The 23,947-nt window shown below is 39.0% G+C and overlaps 3 protein-coding genes across 8 annotated transcripts in view; 1 reads left to right on the top strand and 2 right to left on the bottom strand.

Moving 5' to 3' along the window:
* ccnt2a (cyclin T2a) overlaps positions 1 to 1,376 on the bottom strand; it is a 16,760-nt gene extending 15,384 nt beyond the window's left edge. For 3 of the 5 annotated variants that reach the window (XM_017469966.3, XM_017469970.3, XM_017469967.3), the window contains exons 1-2: positions 1,027 to 1,331; positions 2 to 83 (exon numbers count right to left, since the gene is read on the bottom strand). In XM_017469966.3, coding sequence (XP_017325455.1) covers positions 2 to 83; positions 1,027 to 1,184 — 240 coding nt within the window. In that variant the 5' untranslated portion in view covers positions 1,185 to 1,331. Of the gene's footprint in view, position 1; positions 84 to 1,026 lie in introns of all 5 variants that reach the window. The other 2 variants (XR_008396545.1, XM_017469969.3) reach the window with 2 other exon arrangements.
* Positions 1,377 to 2,490: 1,114 nt separating this feature from the next.
* Positions 2,491 to 12,788, bottom strand: acmsd (aminocarboxymuconate semialdehyde decarboxylase). The gene is given in 10 exon segments (NM_001200519.1): positions 2,491 to 2,687; positions 2,843 to 2,941; positions 3,532 to 3,704; positions 3,795 to 3,890; positions 4,171 to 4,264; positions 5,817 to 6,053; positions 6,717 to 6,766; positions 6,876 to 6,972; positions 8,096 to 8,140; positions 12,640 to 12,788. Coding segments are annotated over 10 exon segments (1,011 nt in total). The 5' UTR covers positions 12,697 to 12,788; the 3' UTR covers positions 2,491 to 2,624.
* Positions 12,789 to 16,889: 4,101 nt separating this feature from the next.
* tmem163a (transmembrane protein 163a) overlaps positions 16,890 to 23,947 on the top strand; it is a 60,933-nt gene continuing 53,875 nt past the window's right edge. The window contains exon 1 of one of the 2 annotated variants that reach the window (XM_017469193.3): positions 16,890 to 17,665. In XM_017469193.3, coding sequence (XP_017324682.1) covers positions 17,542 to 17,665 — 124 coding nt within the window. In that variant the 5' untranslated portion in view covers positions 16,890 to 17,541. Of the gene's footprint in view, positions 17,666 to 23,029; positions 23,481 to 23,947 lie in introns of those variants that run through there. The other variant, XM_047156181.2, reaches the window with a different exon arrangement.

Here is a 23,947-nt window from a genome sequence, read left to right as displayed (position 1 = left end):
CATTTCTGTGGAACTTGGTGAAGGAGTGGTACATATAAAACCTGTGCATGTAAACAATTGCAGTATTTATTGTCAGTTGCGAGCTGGGATAAGAATTAAGGAAAAGATGACTGATTTTGAATTGCCTTGAGAACACATGTAAATCCTATGCCACCCGATACATGATAAACGAGTAAAGTTAAAGCCGGTGGTTCTAAAATCTGTCCTCAGATCACATTTATCTACAACACAGGTTGGAAAAACAGTAGAAACCCTTATAGAATTTGTAATGGTTTTAATGGGAATTACACTGGTTTTAAGGTCCCTGTGGGTCTACTGGTAATTTGTTGCCTTCTATTGGTGGCATGTCTAGTGGACACCATAAGGACCAATAATGGTAAGCTAATGGTTTGTAAAGGAAAACATTAAGCTTTCTGTGATGGTTTCTATTGTTTTATTTGGGGTTCTCCAGGAGGGAGGGAGGGATGGAACAGAAATGTTGACCACCTGCACCACAGGTTCCCAACCCTATGGCCTGGTTTGAGAATCATTACCTCACATGTAACCATGACAACGAAAGTAAAAAAAAAAAAAGAAAAAAGAAAAAAAAAAAGAAAACATACAGCTGCCATATTACTCTGGCTTGCGTTCTTCACCCTTCTTTGAACAAAACATATAACTGGTATATCATTGGGAAGCAGACTGGACAGTCTTAACAAACAAACAAAACAAAACAAACCCAACCCAACCCAACCCAACCCAAACCAGACCAGACCAAACCAAACCAAACCAAAACCCAAACCAAACCAAACCAAAACCCAAACCAAACCAAACCAAAACCCAAACCAAACCAAACCAAACAACGTATTCAGCGTTATCCTGCTGGAGTTAACTCTATACAATACGGTTATGCCAAACGAAAACAGACGCTAATAAGCTGGAGAAAACGAGGCCTAGTTAAAATAAAAAGCGCCACTAGCGCCTCAGCCTGTGCCACCTGACTGAGCTTGAGCTAAAGCTATAGCTAACCGGTTTATGTCAGGATACACATTCAGCCTCTGTCCCATATCCTGGATGAGATTTGCAGCTTGTTGCCGGTAGGAGAGCTCTCTGTCGGGCTCCACGCCGCACCGGCGCGACGGCGTCGTCTCCAACTGCTCCCGGGAGAAAAACCATTTGCTCGATGATCCCCGGTGCGCCGCCATTGCTCTCCAACAACAAAAGTCGTACACAACGTGTCAACGTCACCACACGACGCAGCGCAACGTACCCACGCACGCACTATGCTTAAACGTCATCCGGCGTGCGCCAGTTCCACCTAGTCGCGTGACACACACCAGTGCCTGTGAAATAATCGCAAAAGAGATTGCTAGTCGTTTAATAACTGTTTAGTAGTCATCATTTCGTTTTTCCACATCTTATGAATGACTGCTACTATAGGGTATAAACTAGATAATAGATCATAATATACCCTAGAGCAGTGGTGATCAGACATTTTTCAGCTATGGACCCCTAGCATGTTCTGACTGACCCCCTACATAATATATAAATACATCATTATAATGTATAATATCATGTATAAGTAGTCTACCATATACACTTTTATAAACCAAGTCTCAAATGTAATATTTTTCAGTTCAGTATTAGATTTGATACAATATTAGATACTGCCTTCTATTCATCTTGCTTTAATGTCAACAGTGACATTAAAGCATCTTGTATACTGAACATTTCACATTACACACTGACACACACGTTTCATTTTACATCATCGACGTTACACTTGAAATGGAAGTTTTTGTAGCCTGGGGTGAACTACAATGTTCACACATTTTATCGATAACATTACACTTAACTTAATTGTCGCTTTGAATGATGATTTGTTTATTATTTAATCTATCATTGTTGGACACAAATGCAAATAATGCCATGGTGATCATCCATGACTCCAGAATGAGCGATAAGTCAGTGAGAGAGTTGTGAATGCGCATGACTAAGCTAAATCTTTTCCTGATCATCTGTTCTTGGTTTGACAGCTTGTTGTATCTAAAAGTACGAAGTAGCCATATTTAGCTATCCACAAACCTAAAGCTGGAACTCCAAGAATGTTTTTTATGCCAACTTATACCACAGCGCTGATCAATTCTTGAATCTGAATAGTCAAAATTGATTCATTTCTTTAACATGTTTTGGACAGTAGTTCCAGCTGCAAGGCAAATCACAGGTTTGTATATTAATGTTTTTGTTTTTAATATGTTGTTTTTAATAGCATCAACTAACACAGGGACTTGTATAGCAGGTATTGCGAATTGTTGGTAAGTTTTCTGAGAGAAAACTGTTAAGGGGTCTTTTAATGGTCGCTTCAGTGACATTGAAAGCAGTAACTTTAGGGTTTTCGGCATGGGAAAATTTTTGCAGGTGATTATTTTTTTTTATAGCAGCAGTGTTTTATTCCTTACATACAGTATAATATCCTATGATGAGAAATTATTGATGACTGATCAAATCATACCACTGAAACTGCAAAAACATTTTATTTGAAGGAGAATGTCTCTCCAGTCTTTACATGAGCCGCTGCACCTTCACTTTTACATTCTGGCACCAGTCCTTTCTCCCATGAGGCAGGCAACTGCATTCTTAGCACATCACTCAAACTGTTTCCTCTCAAGACCCAAAAATTCGAGTGCATTTCCTGCCAGGAGTTTATCCTGCAAATAAGAGAAAAAAAAATACTCCAGCTAAGTGTTGGCAAAGCATGATCAAATTGGAACATTTGAAAGTACAGAGCTGCACAAATGGTCTTATCAGCCAACTGTCTAAGCATCATGGGAAGATGTAAATATCAGCATTAAAGATCTGGTACCTTCAGTGCACCATCAAATTCATTCATTGATTCTATCAATGTTCCCGGCTCCAGTTCTCCAAGAGGAAATGGGTAATCTGTTCCTAACATCACCTTATCCTGGAATAGAGGAGTGCACAGTGCTAATAAAGACAGAGTCATTCAGACACATTATGTCTAACATGAAAATATCACCTTGACATTGCAAGAGTCTTCAGGTATGTATACCAAAACAGCACATTTTTATAAATACAGTGTGTTGATTTGGATCTCTGTTATATCACATATATACAGTATAGTCTGTGTCATGTTTAATGCAAGTCATTTTTTACCTTTCATAGTCTTTCATGCTATGTTTCTTTAAGATGTACATGAATATCTTACGTTTATATATTCTTTCTGAATGGTCACATGACCAGATATGCAGCACCTCTCACTGACACTAAATAAGGTAATGAGATCTTTGAAAGTTCAGAGGTCACATCTGTAATGTGGAAATGATACATATCTTGAACTTATATTTTCAGTCATGATGTGCAGCTAAAAGTGCAAACTTTAGAAGTTGTAGGCTGTGACTTAGTGTTTCTAAAAACTTCCACACACTTGAATGTTGTATTAAGTAATCCAAAAGATTACTTAAAATAAGTTTATAGTATGTAGTACTAGATTTCAGATATACAGTATTTCCTGAGATGATAAAGAAATCCTACCTTCCCGATGACATCAGTGAGTAACTGAAGAGCAAGCGGGTCATGGACCAGAGAGTCAGTGTAAAACGATCCTAAATATTTACGTGGATTGATCTTATTGTCGTTAGCACACAGGTCTGGCCGGACATTGAATCCATGCTCGATTCGTCCAATTGTATAAGGAAAAGCACCGCCTTGAAGAAATGATGCGGCATTAAATCATACAAAAACGCGTGCCAGTGATCACCACCAGAGCTGAAATTTTGAGGTATTTCATAACCAACCTCCATGAGCAAAGCAGACCTTTAGCTTTGGGAATCTCTCAAAAATACCCCCAAAGATCATGGAGCAAATAGCCATTGTAGTTTCTGAAGGCATACCTGTAGGGAATGACCATATCTGATGAACTTGAACTATTACAATGTTACTTCAAAATTTACAATTTAAAAATTATTTCCAACTTCTTGTTAAATTATTTGCCAAGCATGAATAAACAGCTCTTTTACTGTGAAAAAAAAAATTGAGAAACAGTCACTAATCGTTTGATTCTACCATCACGGTGGCTTTGTCTCCTGAAAGCCCATAAGGAACAAATTTAATTTAAAGAATACAATAGAATTTGATTTCAAATATTGTCTGACAGCATTAATTCATACTCACCAACTAGCCATGGCAGCCAGTACTTGGCCATTCTCCCATCTGTCTGCATGTCCCATGGATGCACAAATAATGCACAGTTTAACTCCTCAGCAGCCTGAGGGATCAGAAACACAATACATTAATCCATATACATGTCTTGCCATCAACAAACACTAAGAGCCTTATTATAATTGCAATAGCTGTTATACAGTACCATCACTCAAACTCAGCTTCCTTTAGACTCACAGCCATTCACTTACTGCAGTATATACTCTATAATCCTAACATGCCTGAGCCAACTCATCAGCTAATTAACATTTCCTAAGTCTTTTGTATTCAGTATTTGCAACATACAGAAATATACAGTCCAGCACAGTGGCATAAAAGGTAATGAGCATTTCCTTCTTCAAAGCTCCATGGTTTTAAATCCATCTTAGTGGAGTTTTGCATGTGTGCCTTTCTTCTAGGTATTGCATTTCTCTCCCACATACCAAACACATGCTGGCAGATAGATTGGCATCCTACTTAGAATGTATCCCCAATGTTCAGGATCCAAAGTAGTTCCTGAAAATAACTAATACTTATAACCCAGAGTGGGGGCCCAGGTGTTCTACTAACATGTAGACTATACAGTAGGTGTATAACATTAAAATACGTATATATATATATATATATATATATATATATATATATATATATATATATATATATATATATATATATATATATATATATATATATTAATTCATATTAATTCAGCTAAATTAAATCTTCTTCAACAACTATGGTTACCTTAAAGTTACAGTACCTTCACTTTGGTCTTCTAAGTTTTTAAGTTTTTTAAGTTATTGATTTCATTTTGCTTTGTATTGCATAATACATTTCTCTAAGCACATAGTCATACTTTTCCCAAAATAATAAATCGTCAGAGAGTTGAGTATAATGTTCTGCTAAACATTTTTAAACATCTTACAAGCAATTATATGGGCTATTACTTGAAAGTTTATGAAATAAACTGCTGAGCTAGCAGAATGATTTCTTTAAAAAAAATATGGTACATGTTTAGAGTTAAAATCCTCTGAAACTGGTTCATACAGTACATGCTTATAAATAAAGCCTCTGAGGCACATTTTTAGCACAAAGCTTCATATTACAGATTGAGAGATTTAAATAAAGTGTTGCACATATTAGTGATTAGTGGATGCTGAGAGGGAGAATACCTTTACAACATTTTAACTAAAGTTCATTTTCAAGCATCAATAAGTTACTGTATAAATTCATCCATTCATCTTCAGTCAGGGTCATCTTGGTCAAGGTTGCACTCGCATTCACACCTAGGGCAATTTGGTGTAGCCAATCCACACAGGATGGGAGGAAACCAGAAAACCTGGCGTTTTCACATCGACATGTGAACAGAAAATATTAACAGAAACTCCACACAAACAGCAACGCATATTTAACCATTACCTGTAACTATTTATTTTTCAGATCCTGAGGTTGTAGTGAATAATTAATGCAACCTGATTTTTGATAGAGCTTCTTTATGCATGGAAGTAATTTTAGTTCTACACTCTATAGCTCTATAACTTAAAAAAAAAATAATCAAAGCCTCAGGTTGTGAAATGTTACTGATCAAATAATTTGTAGCTAAGGTGAGTGTAACTTACAGCATAAACAGGGTAAAGCTCAGGAGCATTGAGGTCCCAGGTGTTGACGTGTGATCCAATTTGCACCCCTGGGAAACTCAGCTCCTGCACACAGCGCCGCATTTCTTGTACAGCCAGCTCAGGGGCCTGCATGGGAAGGGTGCCGAGGCCTACAAAGCGTTTCGGGTATCGCTTCACAGTGGCTGCCAGGTCATCATTAAGAATCCTACAAAGGTCCAGTGTGTCCTGAGGTTTTGCCTTATTGATCGAAAAGTGGATAAGACTTTGATAGACATGCAGTAAGATATGATAGACACAACATTTTCTCTACATTCAGCTTAGATCAAGTTAGTGGTCAAGGACATTCAAGGGTAGAGGGAGATACAGGCAGCAGATCATGCGTTCCAATAGTTTCCAATAGTTTGTAATAATCACTTTCAGAAAAAGAGAAGAATGTACTGTAATGTGGAGCTGATAAGATACGTGTAATATTCTTGGTACTCAGGAATAATATAGAAGTGGATTTTATTGGTAATTTTATACTAATTTTATACCCATTGATTTTTTTTTTTTCAAACTGCATCACACAATGCCTTACGATCGGATTCTCCAGTTGCTTTGCTGAGGGGAAGTTACCGAGTATGTTTTAAAACCTGTACTGGCAAAAGGCAAGGTTTTAGATATTTGTTTATGCATCTCCCTTACTTTTTGAGCTGTGGGTTATGCAATGTCATTTTAACATGTTTTTCCATCTTCTTGTTCTCAATAATGTAAGATTAACTTATCTAATGCCACACACAAAGAAAGGTATGCTACATGTATACTTCAAACCTACAGTATATAACTTGTGTTTGACTTGAGAAAATGATTGGAAATTTTGAAGATAAATTCATGTAAAGTAGAATTTCAGACGTTATTTACCCAGTAGCTGAACATTACAGGGACAGTAGACAGGGTCTGCACCGTGACACCTGAAAGAATTACAGTTAGCCAATGTTAAATGACATTTTACTCAGATGGTACATTATTAACTAGCAGTGATTTTGGAGATGTAAAAAAGATTCAGCAAAACAACTTTACCATGCTTATCCATGTCCCGTATCCGAGCCTCGGCATCCCAGCAGTTCTCCTGAACTACACGGAACACTTTCCCATCCTTCATCATTTTGGCTTCTCCCTGGGAATACATGAATTCATGGAATAAAGTCCATGAATAAAGTCCACAAGGCATGGAAAGAAAACCACGCATATCCCATTTGAATATCAAACACATTGTGCTAAATTGTAATGCTCAGGCTGCTTTTTGTACTTCCAACCACAAGAGAGCAGCTGCAACCATAAAGTGCCTGAACCTATTTTCAAGATATAAGGACTGAGAGAACATATAAGGCTATGTTTATAGTAATATAGTCTTATAAGTATCTGTGGTGAAGATTTTGGCATTTGGCTTTCTTAAATGATGAAGTCCAACTTTTGATAATGTACCCTTTATACTATACCTCAAGCAACCAGAATACACCAGAATCTAGTGTTTTGCCTCATTTTACACACATTGATCATCAGATCAAACCCTCAATGAGTTAAAGTGACTGGCAACAGCAGAATAACTCTATAAGCAAATGATGTGACCCTGAAGGCCCCGAGTTCCTGAGCACTGTGATAATCATGGTGTCCCATTAATGTAACTTCTGCCATCATCTGGCCCCATGTACTAAATGGTAGCCTGTTCTTCCTGTGCTGCCCACTCATTCTTCCCAGGGGTCTTAGTTAGCACAAGCCAACATACACTCACAGTCCAACTCCATAGCGAGCCAACCTTACCTTCATCCTGATCATTAGACCATTTTACTGCAATGTGGTGCAGAGGAAGCAGTGTTGCTGCTTTGTCTATATACATGTACCACATGACTGCGGTGCATGCTCGTTTGCATACATTTAAACACATTTAAACTCTGCTAATAAAAAGTGGAATACTAGAAAACCTTTCCATCATAAAACGCTGTGTTTGGCTCAATTTATGTTGAACATCATAAAAATGGCAAATTTATATTCAATAAATCATTAGGTAGGGCAAAAGTGTTAATTTGATTCTCTGTGTAAAACTGAAACAATAACAAAAACTAATCTATCTATCTATTATTAATCCATCTATTATTTATACTCTGACTTGCGCACACACTTATATCTCCAAAAATATGCACAATGAATATGTATTGGGTATTTTAACATCAGTCTTAAAGTTCTGCTGCTATAAAATCAATAAATGTAGTCTGGGTGTGTTAGATCTTACTTTGACTCACCTTAGAGTGATGGTGGAGCTGGACAAATCCATCATATCCATATCTCTGCAAAGTATAGGATTTTTTAAATTGTATGAAAAATAGTATAATTACAGTATAAAGACAAAAGCTAAAACTTATATGCAGTATACAATCTATGCACCTATACTTTAATTGATAGTATTTCTTTTACCTATTGTCATGTACCTTGTTTTGCTATATCCCTGTTTTCATGACATTATTCCTAATTTATATATATATATATATATATATATATATATATATATATATATATATATATATATATATATATATATATATATATTAGCTTTGACCCCTGCCTTGCTGTCTTTTAGACCCTGATTATGAATTTATCCAACTGACCCATGTATTTGAGTTTTACAATGATTCTTAAGTACATTATATCCTGTGGCCTCTGTCTTCACTTATATATGATATACATAAATGATTCAGATTTGTTTGGTCATGGTATACAGGAATTTCAAGAACACAACATGAAAATAATCAATAGCCAAAGCATAATTATGGGTTGTCCTATTCATGATATTCACTCTTTTGGTCTTCATCATTATCAGGCGGCAGAGACAGTTGCACGTGAGGTTTATTAAAGTTAAGCAAACAATCCAAACCGTTAAGCAAGGGCAGGGTTAGAAATAGGCTGAGATTCAGGCAAACAAATCAGCAAACAATAAACAGGGCAAATCCAAACTCATGAAACCAGGAAGACATACCAGCATGAACAATAAAGTCTCGGTAAGTCAGACAATGGTACACTTTAGGCAGGACACATGGGAGGATGGGGCTAACCTGCAGTGGCGTGGTTGACCCAGTTTATATATGACCTTGTCTATGTGGTGCAGGATCCTTAAATCGGCCAATGTACCTATTTTTTACAACACATGGTGTTTCTAATGTCCTTGGTAGAGAACCATACTCGATCACCTATGTCTACTCCTTCAAGGTTTGTGCTACATGTTCAAGGCATTGGGGGTTGCTCCCACACTTGCTCTCTCTGCCTTAACCAATCATCTACTCGGGGGTTAGCATTCAACAAGAACAGGGGTGGTTGGTACCAAGCACATACTGGAATGGGGTTGAGTGAGTGGCAGAGTGACTTAGGGAGTTCTGAGTATACTTGGCCCAGGGGAGGAACCAGGACCAATCATCTTGATTTTCAGGACAGAACGTTCTTAGGTAACTACTGATCTCTTGTTTGGCCTGCTCCACCTGCCTATTAGCTTGTATACACTGCGGGGCATGCAAGAAAGCCCACATGGCATGAGTATTCAAAGTGGCCAGAAGTGGTGCTAAAAGCCATCTTCCACTTGTCCTCATGGAGTTGCACTAGAAGTATTAGAAGTACTGTGAAGGTATAGTCTGGTGAATATCAATATTAGACTGATTTGATTTCAACTTCTATAGTCAATCCATGGCCTGAGCCCACCTTGTTGAGGCAGGAGAGGTAGAGTGCTGGATGCACCCTTGTTGAAGTGCCTCCTCAATGTACTCCTCCATGATGTGTTCAGCAGGTTGTGTTCAGACAGGAACATTAAGATAATGAGTAAAACAGTGTGCGAGTTACTTGCCTGCCCATGAATTCTGGGGAATATGAAGGTGCCTCCGTGGGAAGCTAAAAACTATGGGATGTTTTGTGGTAACGGTGCAACATAATGTGTGCTGGAAGTAGGGTGCTGACTTGTAGCATAAGGGGTTTTGTGCACAGCATGACAGTTCCATTTCCTATGGGTCCACAATCCAGGGTTTGAATATATGGAGGATGCTGGAGTGGCTGTGTGGGGAGATTAAGCTCGTCGAAGGCTTGGTCGATTAAATTCCCCGCACCTCTAGAGCCCATCAGTGCTGAAAGCATAAAGCCACTTCCTGAGTGCTTTATCTGAACACTTAGAATGAATATCTGATGTGATAACTTAGAGGGACTCACTGTTGAGGAGTGAGCCGGAGTGGTTGCTCACTTAACTGGCAGTCATGGTTTGACAGGGGCTGAAAAGAGAGGATACTGTGCTATGTGGTGAGTTGGATTGCTGTAGACTGCAGTTGGATTGCTGCAGTCTTTTCTATTGTTTTCATGTTCCTTGTCATTCAACTTGGCACACTTGCATGGGTTCAGGGCTGTGAGCATTAGGTTGGGAAATCCATTCCAAATTGGATCTCTGGCGATTGCTTAGAAGATTGTCTAAGTGGATGGCAGATCAATCAGTGACCCCAGAGATGCAGAGTCATCGCAGCGGGTGAGTTCATTACTCACTTCCAGGTTCAAACCTGTGTGCTATGCCACCTTGAGTGCCAGTTCGTTCTATTCACTCCTTGCCTGAATGTACAGAATTCCAGTGAAGGGTCAGCAGCACTTGGTTGATATTGGGTGATGGCAAGGAGCTGCTTTCTGATCTCCTTTTCTTCTGGAGAATGATCAAGGACTCACTGGAAAGGTTTCATGAAGCAATCATAAAATAATATACTCCCCTCTCTGGGACCAGACAGTTGTATTAGCACGTTGCCTGTGAGCAGACTGATGAACCAGGTTACCTTATGTGGTTCAGAGATGCCCTCCTGGCCAGAGAAATAAAGGGAGCATTGTAACATGAAGCCTTTCCCAAATACATATCGGGATGGGAGATAAGGAAAGGAGCTGACATGGCAGGAGGCAACTGTGCTGTGAAAGCCAATGGGAGCATGCTGATGTTTGCTTGGTGTCCAGCAAGTCCAGCAAACAATCCAAAATTTTAAGCAAGAGTCAGAAACAGGTAGAGATTCAGGCAATCAGGAAACAAAATAAAACCAACAACTCCAAACTCATGAAACCAGGAAATCAAATACCAGAACTGCATGAACAATAAACATAGAATGTGACATTCTTTGTGCTTATATAGTGTGTGGTGGTGATTTAGTCCAGGTCTGTGCAACCAATAATTGGGCGATAGTGACTGTGAGAGTGCTGGTGTGTGCTGGGAATTGTAGTCCATGGCGGCCATGTTCGTAGGCCACAAGACTTTCTGGGTACTGGAGTTTCGCACTGAATTAGGTGCTGACATGACAATCATATGCTGGGTTTTATTAGGGGTCCAAGCACCAAAGGTGCTGGAATACTATTGTTTTGTTTTAGATTTTAATTGTTCTGTTCATTATTACTTATTTATTTGCCACACGCTTTATTCCAAAGAAACACACAATTGAGACAAGATATCAGTCAGGCATACAGTAAGGCTTTCCTTAAGAGTCAGTCACCAGCTCAGAACTTTAACAACTGAGTATCACTAGCTTATTGACAGCCCATCCCTTGCTACAAATAATAGATAAAGTAAAATATAAGCGAATCTAACCAATGATGCATTCATACATGGTAGAAATACTGTTGAAGTTTGTATATATATCTTCAAGGGTCATAATGGGATTATGGTCTAGAGCATAAGGAAAGTGTTTCTACTTGTAAGCTTTATAGACTGGAAATGAAGTTTCTAATGAGCAACATAACTAGTCAGCTATCTAGTACTGGGGTTTATGTACACTTGTTCTTGTTTGTGAACCCTTTAGAATTTTCTCCCATGAACTGCTTGCTTTGGGTGCTTCCACAACATTTCTACTGGGTAAAGGTCAGGACTTTGACTTAGCCATTCCAAAACATTAACATAAATATAATATTTTTTGTCTCATTTGCTTAATTGGGTTATCTTTTTCTACTTTTAGGACTTTTGTGAAAATCTGATGATGTTTTAGTTCATATTTATGCAGATACATAGAAAATTCAAAGGGTTCACAAACTTTAAAGCATCACTGTACATATTTTGTAATTTATGTAATATAAAATGATATGGAAATTTTTACAATGTAGCAGAGTCAGGGCCCAAATGTCTATTATACCACTTGTGAAAAAAACAATAATTATATATGATGTATAAAAAGATTATTTGGGGAAGATATTTGGGGAATATATATATATATATATATATATATATATATATATATATATATATATATATATATATATATATATATATATATATATATTGTTAAAGCAGGATTTGTTTACTGTAACCCTATAGGCAGTTTATGATACTGGACTAACAAATTTTATATGCCATTGGATATTTTCCCAAGTTGCCCTGATTCTGAAATCTGACATGAAGACAGCATTAGCATGTGAACATGAGAAATGATTACCTTTACTATGCTCTGTTGACACAAATTAACAGGAAAGGCCAAGGTCCTGACTGATTAATATTTCACTAGAGCAGATTTCAAAAGCAAGTTTTAGATTCTGTTTCTGCTGAGCTTACCATTAAAGCAGATGATTTCATAAAATGTAAATCATGAGAATGTAAATAAAGGCACAAAATAATGAGAGTGCATGGGCTTACAGCACAGAAAAGCTGTAATCGCTGTTAATTTTTCCACCCACGCTGGTGTGTACATACGGATTTTGCACAAAATGGGATTTTATGCAGTGATTACACTCACCCTGCAGACATAGTTGCTATTATACAATTGCTCACTTTACAATCTATTTCTTGAGCTCTGAGCTTCCCTACCTCTTTTAGATCAGGCCATTCCTTGGGCAAAATATGGTTATGGATATCAATCTTCATCTTCTACACAGAGGAGAAGTCCTGAACACACAGAGCTTCAGTGTGGAGAAAGGGTTACAGCCAGCCCATGCACCTGAAGCTCAGCTCAACTCAAAGTCAACACTTCCCTGATCATACTGACCAATCAAAATCATTCACTCTGCATTGCCATTGGTGTCTAGCCATATTAACTAAATATGGAGAAGAATTACACCACTATATTATTTGAAAGTATGTATTTGAATTATGCCACAGGTTACAAAGGGTTGTGTTTTGTACACAACTGGCAAAAGAACATTCATAACTGTACTGAAAAATAATAACCATAATAACCATCAAAAGAATAACAAACGTAGCATGAAATCCTGCCCCAATTCTGCCCCCTATTGGCTATGTTATGTAATGAGGGCATTCATTACAAATGTTACTTGGGAAGAGGCTACATATTACACTCTTCATGAAAAACTATTAAACAAACAAACAAACAAACAACAACAACAACAACAGCAAAAACAGTCTCATCTAACACTCAAAAAAATTGTTTGTTTTTGGTGTGTCCCTCTAAGTAAAACTCTACATGAGAGGGTTTACAATCTATAATGATTTCAGGTAGATCTCCTCTTTACAGAGCTAGACATGTTAAATATTCAAAGATCCTCTGAAGCCCCTTTTCTAAAAGTGTGTATGTAACGTAATTGTTTGGAAGAATTTTGTAGATTTTGTTGGCTGTTGGGTATATATACCTAGCAACTGGGAATTATACAAGGCTCAGCTGAACACAGTGGGAATATTTGACAGGGGGTTAGCAGAGGTGACGGTAACGCAGCTGACCTAGCTGCTGCAGGTACTGCTTGATACCACCAACATGAGCAGCTGACTGCACTCAAGACTGCTCTATGGTTCCAGCCCCTGGAGACCAGTGGCACAAAGAGTTGAGTCTGTTTGGCAACCCAAAATATTGTTGGTATGTTGGCATTGCCAAAAGATGGCTCATGCAGATGGCTGGTTAGTGTCCCAGCATGTTCATTGGATGCCATGGACAGTTGAGGGGGTCAGCTGCTGTCCCCTGATAGACACTGGGTCCAGTGCCACCGGATTCTATTCATGGCCACCAGATTCCGTTCATTCAACCACATAAGGCGATGGCAGCTCAATGATTAAGATGTTGGACTACTGATCAGAAGGTCATAAGTTCAAATCCCAGTGCTACCAAGCTGCCTCTGCTGGGCCCATGAGCAAGGCTCTTAACCCTCAACTACTCAGTTGTATAACTGAGATAAATGTAAGTCACTCTGGATAAGGGCATCTGCCAAATGCTGTAAATGGAAGTAAGCCCCCTTAAACCCTTCCAAATACCACTGCCAGTTCACATGCATTAACTATTAGCAGAATTAAACATTTTAACATATTACCAGGGTAATATATTTTATATTACATATTTCTTTAGTAAAGACTATTTGTTTTTTAAAGACAAACACATGGGTCTACCATGGTCATCTCCTTTGGATTTTTCACACACGCACACACACACACACACACACACACACATACATACATACATACATATATATATATATATATATATATATATATATATATATATATATATATATATATATATATATATATATATATATATATATATATATATATATATATATATATATATATATATATATATTGCCTTGGAACACATTGAAGATGTCCTGGTGTCCTGGTCAGCATTGTAGTCAGTATGGACAGGATCTGTAGAGCTGCAGGGGTCAGCATTGTCACCATAATGAGCCACTTTGGTGGTTGTAACATTAAGTCCAGTTGTTATCTTCGTGCTGATTTCCAGATAACTGATGTTGGCACTTGCCGCTCCAACCCTTTTGTGAGTGAGGGCTCCCTGAAGGGATAAAATAGTCTAGAGGGCTACTTTGTTTGATATACTCAAAAATATATAATTTGTTATAAATATAAACACAATGGTGCTTTAAAAAAAAAAAAAAAAAAACTTTCATTAACAACATTATGTCAGGGGGATAATAAAAATATCTTGATATCCTGGCATGAAAAAATGCTAATGATTTCTCACAAGCTGTTTTAATATTTTTTTTTATTAAACAATCAATCCTGGAAAATATTCCAAGAAAATGTATGGAAATTTTGGCTTCGCCCTAAGTTGAACATCGGAGAATGCAGACATGATTTCATCTCCATTCTTGTAATCTTTAAACAGTGTGTTCGCTATCACAGTAATTGCTCACTTCACAATTTCGATTCAATTAAATTTTATTTGTATAACAATGGACATTGTCTCAAAGCAGCTTTACAGAAACGTATAAACACAGGATACAGATTTTAAGTGTGTGAATTTATCCCTATTGAGCACGCCGGTGGCGAGGAAAATCTCCATAAGATGATATGAGGAAGAAACCTTTAGAGGAACCAGACTCAGAAGAGAACCCATCTTCATCTGGGTAAAAACGGATAGTGTGAATGTAAAGGAAAGTTCATTATGGTTTTTATATGAAGTCTGTTTGTTGAACTAGTCCACTGTTCACTAAAGGAGACGTGAGTGCAAAATTGCATGTGGTAATTGCAGTCGTAAGGCCATAGCAGCAACCGTAGTCATAGCAACCACAGTGAAAATGTCCATGTGAAATTGAGGTCCAAAATCATTTCCATGGTACTTCAAGCAGCACCATCTTCAGCAATTTCCAGGCTGCACTGCTTGAGGTCGTCCTCAGTGGCAGAATGTAGCCTCCAGTTGATGAAAGCTCCATCCAGAGGTAGGGCATCAGGATGGATCAGGCAGGTCCGGAGAGTAGAAAGCAGAGCAGAATTTCAGCATCCGAGAACGATTTTTTGTGTTTTGTCAAAAAATTAGCAACCCTAAATGAAGCTTGGGTTGCAGCCTGTGACTTCTTAGTGGGTCTGGGAGAATAAATTATTGCTGCCTGCTTAGTGTTGCTTTCAACTCGTTAACTTTTGCTTCTCTAAGTGATGTACCTGGTAGATAACTGCTGATGAAGGTATCGTGGATTGTGGTGAAATGTCTCGCCGCGATGGATACCGCAATGCTAGCCTCACAGATGAGACATACACTTTTGCCTTCAACATTTGTGAAAAGAAATTCCGTCTCCCACTCCTCGTTGAAGTAATGTCTTTCTCTTTTTTGCAGGACCTGGTGCACCATCGGTCATAATTTATCCTTTGTTGTTTTTTTTGTTATAGTTAATTTCACCTTCTTGATGCCATCAGCTCGCTACCGCCTCAACTCGCAGAATATCCTACGTCACAAAAAACATACGCTACATACGTTAACAATACCAGGTGTAAACTTTTACATTTTTTTCTTTTTTTAATGATGATTTTATTTGATGTTTTAATGTAATATGGAATGTTAATGGGCACATGGTGACTTAGTGGTTAGCACGTTCGCCTCACACCTCCAGGGTCTGGAGTTTGAGTCCTGCCTGGGCCGTGTGTGCGGAGTTTGCATGTTCTCCCTGTGCAGTGAGGGTTTCCTCCCACAGTCCAAAGACATGCATGGTAGGCTGATTGGTGTGTCTAAAGTGTCCGTAGTGTACAAATGGGTGTGTGAGTGTGTATGTGATTGTGCCCTGTGATGGACTTGCACCCTGTCCAGGGTGTACCCTGCCTTGTGCCTGATGCTCCCTGGGATAGGTTCCCTGTGACCCTGCAAAGGAGTAAGTGGTAGAAGATGGATGGTTGAAATGTTAACACTTTTTCATTTTTTGTAAGTATAAATAGAAAAAAATATCAATCATTAAAATGTAGCCTATTTATAGGATGTGCCAACTCACAGACTACATGCGGGCTACCAGGTGCCCCTGGGCATCATGTTGGGGACAGCCGGTCTAGAGGGTGCAATTGCAAATTTTATACTACACAATCATCTCAGGTGTCCCCCAAAGCACACAGCATCATTACCAGTGCTGCAAAAACAATAAAAGGAACGAATAACTTGAGTTTGGTTATGCTATACAGTCATTAACTGCCTTTTAGCTGCCTAATGACTGACATTTCCGTCAATAAGAAGTCAGAAAAAAATTGTATTCTGGACCAAGAAGCCGAATGGCTAATTTAGGAAACTACAGAGGAGAACACACACACACACACACACACACACACACACACACACACTCTCTCTCTCTCTCTCTCTCTCTCTCTCACACACACACACACGAGGTCTGTGGCTGTTTCAAAACTGTTTACATGTTCATTCAGCCGCTCTAATGGAAATTTCAGTCATTTGACAACAACTTGGTCTAAAGCAAGGAGAGAGGAAACACGCCCTCGACTGTCAGATAGACTGAACACGGGGCAGATCGGAGAGATCCTGGAGCACATCACTGTGTCAGGGGGGCAATTCGGGCAGGTACCGGGGAAGATAAGGGCAGGCTGGACTGATACCGGGGCATATACGGGCAGATTGGACTGATACCGGGGCAAATAAGGGCAGATTGGACTGATACCGGGGCATATATGGGAAGATTGCACTGATACCGGGGCATATATGGGAAGATTGCACTGATACCGGGGCATAAACGGGCACATTGGACTGATACCGGGGCAAATAAGGGCAGATTGGACTGATACCAGTGCAGATAAGGGCAGATTGGACTGATACCGGGACAGATAAGGGCAGATTGGACTGATACCAGGACAGATAAGGGCAGATTGGACTAATACCTGCAGGAACGTTGCGCTGCAGTTTGGACAGACAGACTCCGAGCCGATCAGTGCGACAGATTGGACTGATAGCGGGTCGGTGTGTCGTGGTGCAGATTGGCATCGGATGTGTCTGGATGCTGTGAGACTGACTACTCCAAGGGTCTTATTTCACAGTGAATCATGGGCGATGTCTCTGCTACGTGTCCCGTCCCGGAATCGGTGGTGGTGGTGGTGGACCCGGCAGCGGGGAGCGGGACTGAGAGAGACCGGGAGATGAACATCACCGACACCGTGGAGGGAGAAGGTAAGTCCGTCAGTCTAAGACTGTATCTGTGTTTACTTTCAGGAATAATTAGGATAAAGTCGTACCTCCAGATGACTGAAGCATCACGCACACCCTTCCCAAGCTTCCTTTAACGCACAGTCTCCAGGTGAACCCTAATGTCACCTTCATTTCAGTTATTTAAACAACATAACAGCTCATTTAAGAGGACACAGAGCAGGGAGATTCACAGAAGTAGGTGTGGGTGTCTGGAAGAAATCTGCTCTTTAACTCTGCAGCTGAAATGTCACCCAACATTAATCCCCCAAATGTTTAGGGAACCTAACATTTTACTTCTCATTGAAGATGTCAATCTTTGCATGCTATTGATAAAAAGTAGTAGGTGCCATGTTGAGCCAGAAAATCTGTCTAAAAAAAAACTTGTTATAAATATCTTCATGTTTCAGGCACCATGTATATACTGTACATTCTATTCCTTAAATTAAAATTCCTGATTTACATGTTGCATGGTTACTCCACTTTGTTAGGAAGCACATGCCGACATATCAGGGTGGAAACTGCAAGGTAAACTTAGCTGTGGTATCAGCAAGTCATTGTACATAGAACAAGCATCGACCTTGAACATATTTTGCATCTCACATATCTGAAACTTAGCAAATTTTATTGTTTTCCTGTTTAATTCTGCCTAATGGTGGAATGTGTGAAAGGGAAACATGCAGGCAGGCGTTATAAAACATAAAACGGATAAAAAAAATTAAGGTGTTAAGGTGTTTTTAACATACAATACACATCAAATGTGATGTCTGTTCATTACAGCGCTGTGATTGCAGGCCGGGTTAATTTTATAAAGCAAAAGTACTATAGACTGACAGATTAAATAGGAGTATTGGAGACAGACCCAAAACCATGAACGTGTGAGATTGGGCTAATTCATATACCCTATTTATCTTTTTAAATATTGCACATTATTATGACATTCATTCATCTTAAGCAACTGCTTCGAGTTTCATCAAAGAAAGCATCATCGGTAACACTGACAAACACAATACATGGTTAAAAAAGGACAGCAGTGCATAAAATACATTTTTATGTTATTGTTTACTTGTGTATAAACAAACAACAAAATATATAGTAGAAATTGAATATTTTAAAGCAGTCTAAACCACATACAAGGAACGACCCGTATCCAAAAATCTCTGGTACTAAATGTCATTTCAGGCAACGATAACCCAAATTTAACCCTTCAACTTTCTTAAGCATATTGGAATCACTTTTAATTTAGTTATTTTTCACTAATATACACTATATGGCCAAAGTTTGTGGACACCTCATCATCACACCCATATGTGTTCTTTCCCCAAACTGTTGTCACAAATTTGGAAGCACACAATTGCATAGAATGTCTTTGTATTCTGTAGCTTTACAATTTCCCTTCACTGGAACTGAGGCCCAAACCTATTCTAGTATGACAATGTCCAAAGCGAGCACAATGAAGACATGGTTTGCCAAAGTTGGAATAGAAGAACTGAATTGTCCTGCACAGAGCCCTGACCTCAACCCCACTGAACATCTTTGGGATGAACTGGAACACTGACTGCACCCCAGACCTCCTCACCGAACATCAGTGCCTGACCTCACTAACGCTCTTGTAGCTGAATGAACAAAAATCCCCACAGCCACGCTCCAAAATCTAGTGGAAAGCCTTCCCAGAAGAGTGGAGATTATTATAACCGCGAAAAAGGAACTAAATCTGGAATGTGATGTTCAACAGGCACATTTGGGTTTGATGGTCAGGTGTCCACAAACTTTTGGTATTACAATACAAATACTCGCATGTAATCACAATGCACAGTTACCAGAGCAAATTCATACAGTATTCATTTCATCTGAGTCACAGTCCATGACGGTCAGCTCTCTCATTCATACTCAAGGCCATGCTCTGCTTATGAGTGCGTCTGGCAACATTCTGTTTATCCTGCCTCGAGCTACTTGATTTGTCCTAGCTAATATAATTTAGAGTCTGTGAATGTAACATCAAAGGAACTGTATGACAGAGCCTGCTCTCCAAGGCCTTATATTTTAATGGCATTGCTGTCTCATTAGCATGGCTCTGTAGGCATTAGAGTCAGTCTGAGCCAGCCAAGGAGAAGATAACAGGAAGATGAGAGTAGGACACAGCAGGAGCTCTGGCATATGAACTGGTAGAAAGCCATTTGTGGTAGAAAGCCATTTAAATAGAATAATGCGGTGTACTGAGAATAAGGTAACGACCACGACTGACATATCCAAGATGTCATTTACTGAGAACATTGGATTCATTTCCTTTTTATGACCCAAACTCATCAGAATCACTGGACTGATCTTTAACCATCTTTGCTATCTTAACATACAGCTTATGCAGATAGAGTCACTTACTTATGCAGGCAGAAATCGGGATTCCTGATCACCACCACTAAATGACCATCTCATCATCCTCCACAGCCTACATTAGTATTCCATGACCATGAGCACTGTGCTACAGTGTTGCTCTGTGGCACATGAAATCACCCCAAGCAATCAATTTGTGCCAATGAATAATTTATAAAGGTTTTTCATTTGCTGCTGATGTCTGGGCTACATGGTTAGAGGCGTCAGAATGGTAACATGACTGCGAGCCCTGTTGTTCGTGCATTTCAGAAGAGTGGCTGGTACAGGCAGGAGTGAAATCTTGTTTGAGAAACAATGTTAAGCAGATGTAATTGCAAATAAGACGTATAACAAAACTGTACTGTTCTGACATTTTCTGAAATGGAGATAAACTTGTTTGTACAACTGTGGAAAATGAATGCATCAGCAATCTGGAATCTGTTTTGTTTAGTTTTCTTTTCTTCAATGTCAAACCATATCAAGCTTAGGATAATTTTGAGGTGAATTAAGTCATGTGAATGATTTGAGCTTCTACCTGACTAACAAGCAGATCTAGGGAGTAGGGAGATAACTCTCAAAGTGGTTTCACACTAGGTCCAAATACATAAGTCTGCACCCAGAAACGATTCTGGGCTCATTATCTCAGGTTTGCATTCACGATGAAGAATTCCTTCCTAACTGTAGTTTCATTGTGCAGTTCCATACATCATATTCGTGCACACACAGGATTGTAAAATGGCAGGAGATTCATCTGTTTATTGTGTATTATTCTTTTCATTTGGTCCTTTGGCGATATTCTTTGTGCAAGCAGTCACACCACAAAAGTTATTACATCCTATGGACATGTATTTTATTGCTGATACTGTTATTGATACATAGTAGTGATGCATCATTCCTTCTGTTGAGTCTTGTCTGTCTCACTGAATCACATGCATTCCAATACTGCTAAGGTGTTTATTAAAATTTTTTTTTTTTTTTTACTTTAGCTTGACACTGATCAACTTTGAGGCCTTTGAGTTGAAGCTGAAGCTACTCTCATATATATATTATATATATATATATATATACAGTATCTCACAAAAGTGAGTACACCCCTCACAGTTTTGTAAATATTTGATTATATCTTTTCATGTGACAACACCGAAGAAATGACACTTTGCTACAATGTAAAGTAGTGAATGTACAGCTTGTGTAACAGTGTAAATTTGCTGTCCCCTTAAAAAAAAACTCAACACACAGCCATTAATGTCTAAACCGCTGGAAACAAAATTGAGTACACCCCTAAGTGAAAATGTCCCAATTGGGCCCAAATTGTCTATTTTTTGTGGCCACCATTATTTTCCAGCACTGCCTTAACCCTCTTGGGCATGGAGTTTACCAGAGCTTCACAGGTTGCCACTGGAGCCCTCTTCCACTCCTCCATGACGACATCACGGAGCTGGTGGATGTTAGAGACCTTGTGCTCCTCCACCTCCTGTTTGAGGATGCCCCACAGATGCTCAATAGGGTTTAGTCCATCACCTTCACCCTCAGCAGTGGTCGTCTTAGAGGTGTGTTTGGGTCGTTATCATGCAGGAATACTGCATACTGATCATGCTCTGCTTCAGTATGTCACAGTACATGTTGGCATTCATGGTTCCCTCAATGAACTGTAGCTCCCCAGTGCTGGCAGCACTCATGCAGTCCCAGACCATGACACTACTACCACCATGCGTGACTAGGCAAGACACATTTGTCTTTGTTCTCCTTACCTGTTTGCCGCCACACACGCTTGACACCATCTGAACCAAATAAGTTTATCTTGGTCTCATCAGACCACAGGACATGGTTCCAGTAATCCATGTCCATAGTCTGCTTGTCTTCAGCAAACTTTGCGGGCTTTCTTGTGCATCATCTTTAGAAGAGGCTTCCTTCTAGAACGACAGCCATGCAGACCAATTTGACGCAGTGTGTTGTGTATAGTCTGAGCACTGACAGGCTGACCCCCCACCCCTTCAACCTCTGCAGCAATGATGCCAAATGCTGCCAAATTTAACACACCTGCTCCCCATTCACACCTGAGACCTTGTAACAGGTCACATGACACCGGGGAGGGAAAATGGCTAATTGGGCCCAATTTGGACATTTTCACTTAGGGGTGTACTCACTTTTGTTTCCAGCGGTTTAGACATTAATGGCTGTGTGTTGAGTTATTTTGAGGGGACAGCAAATTTACACTGTTAAACAAGCTGTACACTCACTACTTTACATTGTAGCAAAGTGTCATTTCTTCAGTGTTGTCACATGAAAAGATATAATCAAATATTTACAAAACTGTGAGGGGTGTACTCACTTTTGTGAGATACAGTGTATATATATATATATATATATATATATATATATATATATATATATATATATATATATATATATATATATATATATTTCAGAGTGTTTATGAGTTGTGGCCCCTGTGTTTGAATGCATTCTTGACACAGGAAGTAATGTGGCAAGTTAAACCAACACGTCCCATTTACATTTAGCAGACGCTTTTATCCAAAGTGACTTACAACTACAAGCAAAGGAAATACAAGCAAAGGAAATACAAGCAGAAAACTTTGAAGACTGTTCCCAGGTTCAAAAACAGCTTTCACACTTCTTCATGGTCCCAGATTCGAATAAACCTTAAGTGAGAAAATGATCTCAGATTTATAGCTTTGTCTTTAAGAGTTTGCCAGTTAATATTTTGTATAGGAGTGTTTCAATTTACCTTGTCAGGATTAGTAATGGATTTTCACCAATTAAACTATAATCTTATGTTGCTTTAGACACCTATATGTTAGCCTTGACTTTTGACTTGTTGCGGAAGAATAAGTATGTGCTTGTGTTCCAGGCGAGTTAGATCATGTGAGATGGGGAAGGAAGACGGGGGTAATAAGAGAAGGGGAGGGATCACATTCCTGAGTTTTCTTTTTCCATTTCATTCATTAAAAAAGTGCCAGCACTATGGTGTCATACTAATCCCAAGCCCCCTTAAGCATGTGACCACTACATATTTAATGCAGCTAGGGAGGAGAAATATACAGCTACCCAAACATCCATTAACAAGTCTGCTGCTGGGACAAAGAAGAGGCTTTGCATAGATAGTGGGCAATGTGTAGCTTGTTTTCTGTGGTTTCATTGCTCCACAGTTTATTGGATCACATCCCTTCGTTAACGTCTGTATGGAGAAACAGAGTAGATTGTTTGGCATTTTGGGCATCATTTGGAAATTGCAGATTGCCTCAAAAAAGTGGCATTCGTTAGTTTTGTGTGGAATTTTAAAATGCATTAATTGACTTGGACGTAGACTTGGAATTCTCATCTCTAGACATACCTTCCTATGATCGACTGACTTGGACTTTGCTACAGATGGAACGTTCTTCTATATGCCTGGGTTGTTGCTTTTGCTGTAAGTCACAGTTTTTTTTTAACCTTTCTGTTCTGGTCTGGTAAAATTACCCGTAAAAGTGGAACTGTATTAGATATATTAAATTTCTACAAAACAACTTTTCCATTGTTACACTTTATGTGCATTAGGTACTTTTGTGTTCATACAAGATGAGAAGTCCATCTCATTTTGTCAGTGTTCAGCTCATCTGATCCTAAGGGTAACAAAGTAAACTACTGTAAATATAGGAAAAAAGCTGCTACCAAGGGGGATCCCCAAACAGTAGTGCTTTGCAACAGAACAAATTTCTGTTTTAGGCACAAACACAAATCAAGAAGCCCTAAATTTTGTACCCAACCGCACGTTTCAGCTGATTTAACAGATCCATTTTGCTCCTGCCATGTTCTTCACCTCTGAGTTTACTCTTCACATCCTTCATTGAGTAGTGTAGACTTTCTTGGCTCAATCATGGGCCAGGGGATTTAGAA

Source organism: Ictalurus punctatus, chromosome 6, assembly GCF_001660625.3.
Source record: "Ictalurus punctatus breed USDA103 chromosome 6, Coco_2.0, whole genome shotgun sequence".
Classification (NCBI taxonomy): Eukaryota; Metazoa; Chordata; class Actinopteri; order Siluriformes; family Ictaluridae; genus Ictalurus; species Ictalurus punctatus.
Note: the sequence above shows the minus strand (reverse complement) of the source record. Positions and strands in the feature narration are given on the sequence as shown.